General features: G+C 43.5%; 1 protein-coding gene across 2 annotated transcripts in view; it reads right to left on the minus strand.

The window, feature by feature from the left end:
• LOC138681406 (protocadherin Fat 4-like) overlaps nt 1-12,822 on the minus strand; it is a 286,716-nt gene that overhangs the window by 200,363 nt on the left and 73,531 nt on the right. For both annotated transcript variants that reach the window (XM_069768890.1, XM_069768889.1), the window contains exons 18-23: nt 10,447-10,663; nt 7,158-7,319; nt 6,893-7,044; nt 5,674-5,845; nt 4,105-4,313; nt 717-896 (exon numbers count right to left, since the gene is read on the minus strand). In XM_069768890.1, the coding sequence (XP_069624991.1) occupies nt 717-896; nt 4,105-4,313; nt 5,674-5,845; nt 6,893-7,044; nt 7,158-7,319; nt 10,447-10,663 (1,092 nt within the window). The remainder of the gene's footprint in view (nt 1-716; nt 897-4,104; nt 4,314-5,673; nt 5,846-6,892; nt 7,045-7,157; nt 7,320-10,446; nt 10,664-12,822) is intronic.

Raw genomic sequence — 12,822 nt, forward strand, 5'->3', positions numbered from 1 at the left:
TCCCACCCCCCGTGCTCCCGCTCGCTTGCAGAGAAATACTCACCCAGCTCCCGCGATGCCTCCTCTCAGCGCCGGCAGCTTGTACTGTGTGAGTGGTCACGTGGTACCGCTCACACAGGATGAGCAGCCAGCGCTGAGAGGCATCACGGGAGCTGGGTGAGTATTTCTCTGCAAGTGGGCGGGCGCACGGTGGGTGGGGCGGGGTGGTATGCGGGAGGTGACCCCCAAACTTTATTTTTAACAAAAAAAACAACTTGATTTTTTATCCCTTCTCTCCAGCATGCAGTGATGCAGGGGAGAAGAGATGAATGCCACCTTCAGCACCACACGCAGCTGGGCATCACTTACTGTAGCACTGTCTCTCCTGCACGGTCCGTGTGGTCCTCAGGCGGCACACAGGTGGCACACGGCTGCCGCACGTGTGCCACACTGATGTGCCACGTGAGCAAACAGACACACAGACACGGATAACTCCGGTACCGATTTCTCCGGATCCGTCACTGCTAGCGCAGATAGAGCCAGCAGAAGCTCCATCTGCGCTAGCGTGATGTAGCGCAGGCACTTGCGCTAGCAGCAGCCCGTTAGCGTATGTGCTGAACGGGCTGCTGCTAACGCAATGTGACCCTAGCCTTACTGACGCGGAATCGTTTGATAAAGTTGCATATACACAGTACGACACATTTTCTGCTCTGAATTCATCTATTTGTAGCTCTGACCTCAAATTCATGAGTTCCATTTTCAAAATCAAAGGTTGTAGTAGCAAAGACCATTCCATTGGTAGCATCTATAGTAAAAAAGTGATTCTGATTCAGGATGGAATATGTGAGAAAACCATTTTTGCCTGGATCATTATCCGTCGCCTGCACCTGAGCAATGAATGTAGGAACACTCTGCTCCTACAAAAAAAGGACATGAAATAAGCAAAGGTAAGTAATAGAGTAATGCTGCATTTTATTAGCTCAGTTGATAAATCTATTTCTTTTACTTGCAGTAAAATCTGCTAGAAAAAAATAAACATTCAGCGAGATTTTCAGCAGACATTGGTCATAGACATGCCATGATTGTCACTGTGTATAGACACACACGCATTTACACACATATTGCATACATTCAATCATGCTCGGACTGGCCCACAGGGTAACAGGGGAATTCCCTGGTGGGCCCCTGTTCAGATCTGGGCCTCCAACCACACTGTGTTGATTCTGTATAGAAAAAAGCAACATCTCATCATTCATTAATCAAACTACTCAGTTTATCATTATATAGAGATATAGGTAAATTTGTGAACGAGGGTAGTGTGATACTTGTATGTAAGTGGGCCCCCAAAGTCAGTGTTACTGGTGGGCCCTTGGCACCCCAGTCCGGCCCTGATTCAATATAAATAAACACACTAACCACATACAGGTGCTTCTCACAAAATTAGAATATCATCACAAAGATAATTTATTTCAGTTCTTCAATACAAAAAGTGAAACTCCTATATTATATGGAGCCATTACAAACAGAGTGATCTATTTCAAGTATTTATTTCTGTCAATGTTGATGATTATGGCTTACAGCCAATGAAAACCCAAGTCATTATGGTGATCTATTGAGGAAGAAGTCATATAGACTATGAAATACGTTGAGAATAAACCACCATCTCTTATCTTCAAGACTAGTAATGGGCGAACCCTATCGATGTTTGGGATGGGCGTGTTAGCCCGAGTTTTTCTGTAAAGTTCAAGTTCGGGGCCGGAGATGACGCGAACTTGCGTCCGAACCCCAAACTTGGACTTTACAGATATGGGATGGGGCGGGAGGGGGGATTGTAAAAGAATGCATAAAAACGTTTGGACTCTAACTGGATCCATACTGTAACACGGATTTCCAATGGAAACCCGTGTTCGGGACCTTGTGATCGTACACTATGTTTTCAGTACGGTCCTGAACTTTACAGTTCGGGTTCGCCCATCCCTATTCAAGATGTCTGGTTTCTAATTTATTCAGCAGTGCGGATTATATCCACAAATTGCCTAAATGTATTATTCCTCATACGGTTACCTGACTGACCCGTGGATCTGCTGCAGCTGATAAATGGATTGCATTTACATGCTTTAGCACAAGGATGTATCAGGTGAGCACCATCTGATTTTTTTATCTTAAAAGTCTATCGGATAAGACCTTATTTTGCGCTTATCTCTCCTGCAGTTTTTCTGGATAATATGGGGAGAGGCATGGAATGTGATGTGGGGGAGGCAAGGAATATTATGGGGAAAGGCATGGAATGTGATGGAGAGAGCCATGGAATATAATGGGGAGAGCCATGGAATATAATGGGGAGAGCCATGGAATATAATGGGGAGAGCCATGGAATATAATGGGGAGAGGCATAGAATATGATAGGGGGGGGGGGGGCATGGATTATTATGGGGAGAGCCATGGAATATTATGAATATATGCCAATATACCAGGATGGGCAACATATACCATGATGGGAGAATATATAACAGGATGTGGGAATACATACCTGATGGGGACAGATACCAGGATGAGGGACATAAACCTGGATGGGGACAGATATCAGGATGAGGGACAATACTAGGATGCACTATATGGGGCTATAATTCTGTGGATAATTATTTGGGGCATATTATAGTGTAGTGCACTATATATGGGGCCATTATACTGTGGGGCTCATTATACTGTAGGATATGGGACCATTATACTGTGGGGCACATTATACTGTGATGCACTATATAGGGCCATTATACTGTAGGGCACGGTGTGGGGCCATTATACTTTGGTGCATTATATGCAGCCATTATACTGTGGGGTACTATATGGGGCAATTATGCTTTGGTGCACTATATGGGGCCATTATACTGTAGAGCAATATATGGGGCACATTATAGTGTGGTGCACTATATGGGGCCATTATACTGTGGGGCACATTATACTTTGGTGCACTATATGGTGCCATTATACTACAGGGCAATATATCGGGCCATTATACTGTGGTGCACTATATTGGGCCATTATACTGTGGGGTACTATATGGAGCCATTATACTATGATATACTATATGGGGCTATTATACTGTGGCGTACTATATGGGGCCATTATACTGTGGTGCACTATATGGTACCATTATACTGTTGGGTACTATATGGGGCCATTATACTGTGAGGTACTATATAAGGCCATTATACTGTAGGACCCTATACTATTTGAGGCTATTATACTGTGGGGTACTATATGAGACCTTCATACTGTGGGGTACTATATGGGGCCATTAGACTGTGAGGCACTATATGAGGCCATTCCAATGTGGGATGCTATATGGGGCCATTATACTATGGGGCACTATATGAAGTCATTATACTGTGGGTTACTATATGGGGCAATTATACTGTGAGGCACTATATTATGCCATCGTACTTTGTGGTTCTATATGGGGCACTTTGTACTGTAGGTCATTATATGTGGCCTTTATACTGTGGGGCACATTACACCGTGGTGCACTGTATGGTGCCATTATACTGTTGGGCAATATATTGGGCCATTAGAATGTGGTGCACTGTATGGGGCCATTATACTTTTGGGCAATATATTGGGCCATTAGAATGTGGTGCACTATATAGGGCCATTATACTGTGCGGTACTGTATGAGGCCGTTATATTGTTGGGCACTATATTTCACAATTTTAGCCAAATTTCCATTTTTTCACAAATATACGCAAGACATATAGAAGAAATTTTACCACTATCATGAAGTTCGATATGTTACAAAAAACAATCTTAGAATCAGTGGGATCTGTTGAAGCGTTCCAGAGTTATTGCCTCATAAAGTAACACTGGTCAGAATTGTAAAATTTGGCCTGGTCATGAAGGTGAAAACAGGCTTGGAGGTTGAAGCGATTAATATTTTACATTTTTTTAATTGTTAAAAATAAATGTCCTTTTTGATGGCACCTTCCCTTTATGAAAGGGTTACCCAGTAGTGGACAACCCCTTTCATGCATTCACCCTTGACCAATCATCATTCTCACATATCTCCAGAGTCAGGAGTGTTCTATTTTTTTGTATATCACTTTAATATTCTCTTTAATCAAGTAATCTCACCTCTTTTACTGTCACTTTTTTCAGAGAGTTGTTGAAGACAGGAGCATATTGATCAGCACTGATAACAGTCACGTGTACAATGGCTTCACTGTAGATCCAGGCTCTTTGTGAATCCGCTGCCTTCACAGTCACATTACGAGGAAAATCTTCGATATTTAAAAGTTTCTTTGTTCTTATTATTCCAGACGATGGATCAATGTCAAAATACTCTACATGTAATACACACATAGAATATTTTATAAAATGCAGGTCATCGTTCACTTTTAGATTACACCATTTACTGCAGACTCAGCCAAAGCTTACAAAGATTTAACTACTATAGACAATGTGTAAATCTAGAGGACAGCCTATGTCAATATATTGATATTGGGCAATATAAAAAATTCACACAACACGGCGGTGCAAGAAGGACCAACATATACAGCAGTAAATATTAAAGCATGTTGTAACACACAAATATTAAAGGGAATCTGTAGGATAAACTTTTGTAAGCGTCTATATTGGCATGCAGGTCATAAGAAGCTGAATAAAATATAATTAAATAATAATGATATAATTAACAAAATATATAATAATATCATTATGTTGTATTATTATATTATACTCATTAAATTATAATATAATTATATAATTAAATCATTAAATATAATTATAATAATTGCTATATGCGATCCGATATTTTATTCCATAGAAATCCACATTTTTCTTAATGTGTTAATTATCTGCTAAGATCTATGGGCCGGACATAGGTCTGAGAATCTGCCTCCAGAGCTTATTTTAAATAAAAGGGGACGTTACCAGTGTAATGACTGGCAGTCTGCTTTCCTGATCTACATGTCTCACACTGGTAACACCCCCTTTAATTTAAAACAATCTCTGGAGGCAGAATTTCCGGGAGATCTATGTTCGGCCCATAGATCGTAACAGCTCATTTATATATTAAGAAATATGTGGATTTCTCTGGAATCTAATGATCTGCATGTGTATGTAGACGACTTACGAAGGCTGATCCTACTTGCAGATCTCCTTTAAAAAAATGTACGCCTCTACGGATCTCAATTTTGTATACTTACACAGACGTTTTAAAATATATTAGCAAACTTTATAAACATAGTATAACACTCCGCTATTTCCTGCATTCCCATAAACAATGAATGGAGCCATGGTTGACCATACGCACCTTCGCTCCATTCAAGGTAGGATTCTGCAGAGATCAATTTATCGACATGATTGTGGGTTCCAGTGGTCGGATTCCCAAGTCAGTCAGTAAGTTTGTCTTTATTCCATGAATAGGAAGTAAGAAGAGAGGAGGCGCCGGATCAAGACCAGGGACGCCCATTGGACTGGACCGCCCCATCGGTGAGTATGATAAAAGCTATTTTTTGCTTTATGGAGACATTGGGGACATATAGATGGTATTCTAGTATGCTGTCACATAGGGATTACAGGTGCTGGCCCTACTTTAGATGGGAAAAACCTGGTGACAGGTTATCTTTAAGTGCCAGAACTCTTTAAAACACCAGATACATCTTGGTCCGGTTGTATATTTCATCTGATGATCAGTCTTACCTTTAGCCGTCTCTTCCTGTATGCTGTAATTGAGCGATGAGTGTAGATAAAATGCTTTGATCTGTATTAAATATGTGTGAGGCGCAGTCCAGTTACTGAGCGGTTCAGGATTATAATATTCTGCTGAGAAAACCGGGACAGTAACATTGCTTGATGATATCACCACAAATACCTTGAAATACAAAAATGAAATATAGATGAAAAGATCTATTATAATTATTCCATGTTATTGGTCTTACTATCGATAGATATATGAGATATGATCTAAGGTTCTGTTTAGATTGACTTCATGGCTTCTGTTTATAGTGAAAAACATGCAGCTGTGTCGTATCCATAGTACTTCAAAGGAAACCACGGCCGGTTATCCAAATACTTATAAGGAGGCCTGTTGGGGTCCCATATAGTAAAGGTTTTCGGCATTTTGAGAACAAGTGCGGAGCTGCATGCTTTCTGCGCTTTTACGGCCATCTAACTAAAGGTACCGTCACACTGGCCAACTTAACAACGATATCGCTAGCGATCCATGATGTTGCAGCGTCCTGGATAGCGATATTGTTGTGTTTGACATGCAGCAGCGATCTGGATCCTGCTGTGACATCGTTGGTCGGAGCAGAAAGTCCAGAACTTTATTTCGTCGCTGGATCTCCCGCAGACATCGCTGAATCGGCGTGTGTGACGCCGATTCAGCGATGTCTTCACTGGTAACCAGGGTAAACATCGGGTTACTAAGCGCAGGGCCGCGCTTAGTAACCCGATGTTTACCCTGGTTACCAGCGTAAACGTAAAAAAAAAAACACTGCATACTTACATTCCGGTGTCTGTCCTCCGGCGCTCTGCTTCTCTGCACTAGCGCCGGCCGGCCGTAAAGCAGAGCACAGCGGTGACGTCACCGCTGTGCTCTCCGGCCGGCGCTTACACAGTGCAGAGAAGCAGAGCGCCGGGGGACAGACACTGGAATGTAAGTATGTAGTGTTTGTTTGTTTTTACGTTTACGCTGGTAACCAGGGTAAACATCGGGTTACTAAGCGCGGCCCTGCGCTTAGTAACCCGATGTTTACCCTGGTTACCAGGGGACTTCGCATAGTTGTGACCACACAGCGACGCTGCAGCGATCGGGATCGTTGTCTAGATTGCTGCAGCGTCGCTAAATGTGACGGTACCTTTACAGAATCCCCATCAGTTTGGGATGTGTGAACAGAGCCTCGGCAATGTGCAGTACCTTAACGGATGTGGATAGAGGTGGTTTTCCACTGTCAGTGCAAGTGACCGTGATCACATAGTACTCGGGGAAGCTGTGCAGTGGGAGGTCCTTTGTTAGAAAGATGTGACCAGTTGCATTTGCTATTGAAAAAAGGTTCTCCCTGTTGTCACCTAAAACAAAGAATTTTATATTTTTTGTTAAAATTGAAAAAGAAACCATAATATGGAACTGATTAATAGGAAATTGTGTTACTAAGTTCTACTGGGAAAAACATGACCTGCACCTGAAATAGAATAGTGGATTCCTTCATCCATATTTTTATTTTCTTTTTTCGCATTTATATCAAGAATCATACTTCCAGTTGCAAATTCACCATCCCATATTACAATATGGTATACTGGATATTCCACCATCGGCCCGTCCTCATTGACATCTTCTACAAACACTGAAAAAACGAACAAGAGCGGTTGTAAGGATCTAAGATCAAGTCTCATCAGGGTCTGTATTAATTTGTCTACAATATACACACATGGGAGACACCTATAAATTACCTGCAGCGGCGCTGAGTGGAGCCGGCTGTGGTGGAAACGGACTATTCTCTTCTATTCTTATGGTCCCTGGCCGCATCATTAAAGTATGTCTTTGAAATGCTGAAATGTCTCAGAGGAAAATATACCTGGAGGCAATTGAGCAGCCGGGCTCTGATTCATGTCGCCTATGGTTTGGGAAGTATGAATCAGGTTCTAACCCCTTCACAACCTATGGCGTATATGTACATGTAGGTATAGGTCCGATGCTGAGCCTGCATAATTTCCAGCACATGATAGCTGATTTGATCAGCTTTCATGTGACCCTAACAGTCGCAGGTGGAATTGCAATCCACCCGCCGCTGTTAACATGATAAATACCGCTGTCAATCTCTGACAGCAGAATTTAACACGAGCGTGCCAGAAGCGCATCACAAACCCCACCCATCTGCACCCAAGTCACATGATTGTGGGGTTCCCAATGGGTTGGTAGGAGACCCCCGTGCAGGAGGCCCCTGTGGTTGTCACTGCCAATTTGCTATGAGCGCTGCCTGGTGGCCAGCGTTCACAGCTGAAGCCCTGCGACGTGTAGGACAAGAGATCAAAAGATCCTAGCTTCAAGTCTACTAAGGACTATTGAAGCAAGTTAATTAGTAGAAGAAAAAAATATGTTATACACCGTGTTCCAAATTATTATGTAAATGACATTTTTCTCAGATTTTCCTAAATGGTCGGTGCAAATGACAGTCAGTCTAACAAAAGTCATCACCCGTTAGATTATGCATAGAATTTAATTGAAGAAACCACCCAATGATAACAGTATAATCTTCAAAATTAATAAAAACTCAAAATGCACTATTCCAAATTATTAGGCACAGTAGAATTTCTAAACATTTGATATGTTTTAAAGAACTGAAAATGCTCATTTGTGGAATTTGCAGCATTAGGAGGTCACATTCACTGAACAAAAAAGCTATTTAACTCCAAAACATCCTAACAGGCCAAGTTACATGGTAACATAGGACCCCTTCTTTGATATCACCTTCACAATTCTTGCATCCTTTGAACTTGTGAGTTTTTGTAGAGAAAGGCAATGGATTAGACAGAGAAATTACTTTCTCCGTCTCCTCCACACCTGTGCTCCAATTACCTCACGCGAGGGGATCTGAGCCCAGAGCACGGACACTTGGCTGACGTTTGCAGCAGAGCTGGAGTCGAGGGTCATTAGCATATCGCATCCCATCAGATGCCATACACTAGTGTGATTCCAGCCTAATAGTGACTTCCAGCTCACTCATAAACCCAGTTTGGTCCGGCTGGTCAGAATTGCAGTAATGTGAGGGAGAAGAGGACCGGAGGAGCTCTGGAAACCAGTGAAGATGGCGATCGGTGAGTATTTGGTTGTATTCAGGGCCAGACTGGCCATCGGGCAGTTCTGGCAAATGCCAGAAGGGCCGATGGCAGTAGTGGGCCGCTCGAGTGTGCCGCTGTCGGCACACTCCCCCTGCTGTCGGCACACTCCCCCCGCTGTCGGCACACTCCCGGCCCCGCATTCAACTGTACCGGCGTCATAGACGCCGGTACAGTTGAATGCAATGATGGGGAGAGAGCGTCTGCTGTCGCTCCCTCTCCCATCATTCCCCGCTCTGTCTGCCGCTTACACTGCGGGTGCGCGATGACGTCATATCATCGCGCACCTGCTGTGTGACCGGGCAGGCAGACTGCAGCTGCTGAGACCGGAGCTAGGAGCAGCGCGGGGCAAGAGGAAAGGTGAGTAGAGTCAGTGTTTTTTTTTTTTTTATTATAACATCCTGACTGAACCCCTCCGATCTGCTGGAGAATGTTCTGATGGCTGATTCTTGCTGGAGGGCTGTTACTGTATGTTATGTAGAAACCCCACCAAACTCAATGCAAAATCCTGCAAAATTATACTGTTTACCAATTGGAAGCAATAAATGTAATGATTAATGATTTCTCAACATCAAATGGTTAAACCAGCATTTCTGGTCTTCACAGGGGCTGAGTTCAAGTCTATTAGTGTCTAAACATCCAAGGTGTAGAAAGGAAGAAAGAGGGAAAAGTGTGAAATTCAATAACCTGTAAATCCCCAATCAGCAGAGATCATCTCCCATCAGCAGAGATCATCTCCCATCAGCAGAGATCATCTCCCATCAGCAGAGATCATCTCCCATCAGTGGAGATCATCTCCCATCAGCAGTAATCATTTCCCATCAGCAGTAATCATCTCCCATAAGCAGAGATCATGTATGAAGGGGCAGATAGATGGCAGATAGATGTAGGGCTCATCATGAAGGAGTTATGGAGAGAACATTATGTGTTCCTTTATCAGGCCATGGACTCCTTGTGATCTTTGAGGGACACATTATTTAAAGAGCACAAGTAAGAAAACAAAAAAAAAATGTTGTGCAACTATTTTTTGCGGCTACATGGAAGGGTTGGTGGGAGCTGTGCTGCATTACATTCTATGGGGGCTGGCTGCATTACATTCTATGGGGCTGGCTGCATTACATTCTATGGGGACTGGCTACATTACATTCTATGGGGGCTGTGCTGCATTACATTCTATGGGGCTGTGCTGCATTACATTCTATGGGGCTGGCTGCATTACATTCTATGGGGACTGGCTACATTACATTCTATGGGGCTGTGCTGCATTACATTCTATGGGGACTGGCTGCATTACATTCTATGGGGGCTGAGCTGTAATGCTGGATACAGCTGTAATTATATGTTATATAGTCGTGTTACACTCCCCTCACTTCTTGTAACCTACAAGTGTACAAAGATATTATACAGTCACCATGTGACAAGTGGGCCTATGTGACTTCAAATGCCAGGGCTGAATTTTAGTCCCAGTCCGGCCCTGGTTGTATTTACAGTACAAAGCACACGTATTAACACAATTTTAGTGAATAAAAAAAATTAACATGAATTCTACTTTAATTATGTTCCTTTTAACATATTGAACATCCTGAGCTTTTGGTTTGTAAATAAGATATGATTGTAAGACATGAATAGACATACCTATGACGGTGGCTGTGCTATGGGGCTGATGGTTTCCTCGGTTGTATGCAACTATATACAACTTGTGCTCTGCACTTTCCTCAAAGTCTAAAGGTTTTAGGTTGGAGATACTACCAGACTCTTCTCCAATGTAAAACAAGTTAGAGACTTCCATAAAGGAATATAAGACGATAGCGTTGGGTCCAGTGTCTCTATCCTCAGCAGAAACATTTAACAACTAAAAGAAACAGCAATTAATGGCACATAGGAATATTCTTGTGGTAGAACATAGTATTTAATCTCTCTCTCACACATGCACACACACACACATACATACATATTGTAGGAAAGCAGGCAGTAAGATCCTGGATGGTAGATATGTATCAGTAATATAAGCTGTTCCAGTAACACTAGGTTACTGAGAGTGTTTAATGTAACTGTTTTTCGGGTACTGCCCCTCGTCAGCGCAAAGTGTGAGATTTGGTTTGGCTGGGTGAGAGGCATGTGATCGGGATCCAAACAGTAATGTTTCTCCTTGTGGAGAATGACATACCAAGGTGAGGAGACTTTTAAGCCTTGCAATGCTCCTCTAGGAAATTAATTATTCAAATTGTCTCTTCAGAGAGGAAGGACAGGGAGACTCGATCATCCTGCACTGCCACCCTCACGCTATGGGGCCCTTGGGCAGCGGGGTAGCGAGGAATAGAGGTGAATATTGCATTTTTATTTTTTTTAAGATGGGGAGATGATTATACTGTATAGAGGTCTATGGGGTGTGCATTATACTATATAGAGGCCTTTGGGGGAGCATTATACTATATAGAGGCCTTTTTAGGAGTGCATTATACTGTATGAATGACTTTAGGGACTGCATTATACTGTATGAAGGCCTACAGAGAGTACATTAGACTATATGGAGGCCTATGGGAAGTGCATTATACTATAAAAAGGCCTATGAGGAGTTCATTATGTGGCGCCCCAGGGTCCTGGTCATCACAGTGACATTGCTTTCCTCACGGGGTGAGTGATGTTACGCTTGGAAGTGATGAAAGATCTCTCTTTATCAGGTAATCACAATGCACACAACATGTTCACACTCAAGGCCACAAGGGGGAGCTTTTGATCCTATTCCTAGGTGACTACCCTATATATATTGTGGTTTGTAGGGAAAGTCAGTCAGTTCCTGCCAGAGAGAGACAGAGGCGAGTGCAGACTGAAATAGAGTGTCAGAAGGTCGTAAGGGGACCTGTAGTCTGAAGTACTACAGCCCCTGGAGAAAGAGACATACAGAAGGAAAGAACATCATTCAATGAGCATGAAGGAGAGGGAAGCACAGGAGAGTGATACCAGCTACGAATGAGCTGCCTCCCTCTGAAGGGCAGATAACTGGTAGCCGGAATACCGAGGTTGTAAGGGACTCTATGACTTACAGCAGAGACCGGCAGGACAGCTGAACTGCAAGTTACCTGTCCGCCTCAATACCCAGGAGGCACAGTGACGCATAGAGCCCCGGTCATGATAGAGATCCTGTAAAAAGGCTCGAGTCACCTGTCATACGGGTTTGTATCCTATCCTAAATGGGGGACAGAGAAGAACTGTGAGGACCTTATCAGAAGCCATAGGCAGTAAGGGACTACAACACCACCACGCTAGAGGAAGGCTTTGATCTCCACCTGGTAAAGGGGAACTCTGGATTCGCTTCCAAGCTGGCTGGACCCTGCCTGTACCTGTAATGTGGTACCCTGGACTGTGGCTGCCTGAAGTCTTCAGTAAACCAGGTAAAGAGACTGCAAACCTGTGTCCTCATTTTTTACTGCACCATTCACCATCTTCCATCTACACACCGGGAGCCCTGGGGATATACTTCACCTGTGGGAAGTTATACCATCTAGCTGCCATAACATCACCCCAGACGACCCCTTAAAGCAGCATTGGTACCCACTGACCGAATACCACAGGTATAAACTTTATTCAATTTCTCTTTTACATGGGTGCCCAGGGCCACGGACCGGGTCGCCACCATGACATCCCCCTGTGAACACCTGACCTGGTACCGGGTACCCCATGGCCTTGGCGGGCGACTCAATTATCCTCAAGGACACCGTTCTCTCCTGGTTCTCCTCCTATCTCTCTGACCGATCCTTCACTGTATGTTTTGCTGGTTCCTCCTCCTCTCACCTTCCCCTTACTGTTGGGGTTCCTCAAGGATCAGTCCTAGGCCCCCTACTCTTCTCGTTGTATACTGCCCCTATTGGACAAACAATCAGTAGATTTGGTTTCCAGTACCATCTCTATGCTGACGACACCCAATTATACACTTCTGCTCCCGATATCACACCGACCTTTTTAGAAAACACCAGTGATTGTCTTACCGCTGTCTCTAACATCATGTCCTCC

Source organism: Ranitomeya imitator, chromosome 5, assembly GCF_032444005.1.
Source record: "Ranitomeya imitator isolate aRanImi1 chromosome 5, aRanImi1.pri, whole genome shotgun sequence".
Taxonomy (NCBI): domain Eukaryota; kingdom Metazoa; phylum Chordata; class Amphibia; order Anura; family Dendrobatidae; genus Ranitomeya; species Ranitomeya imitator.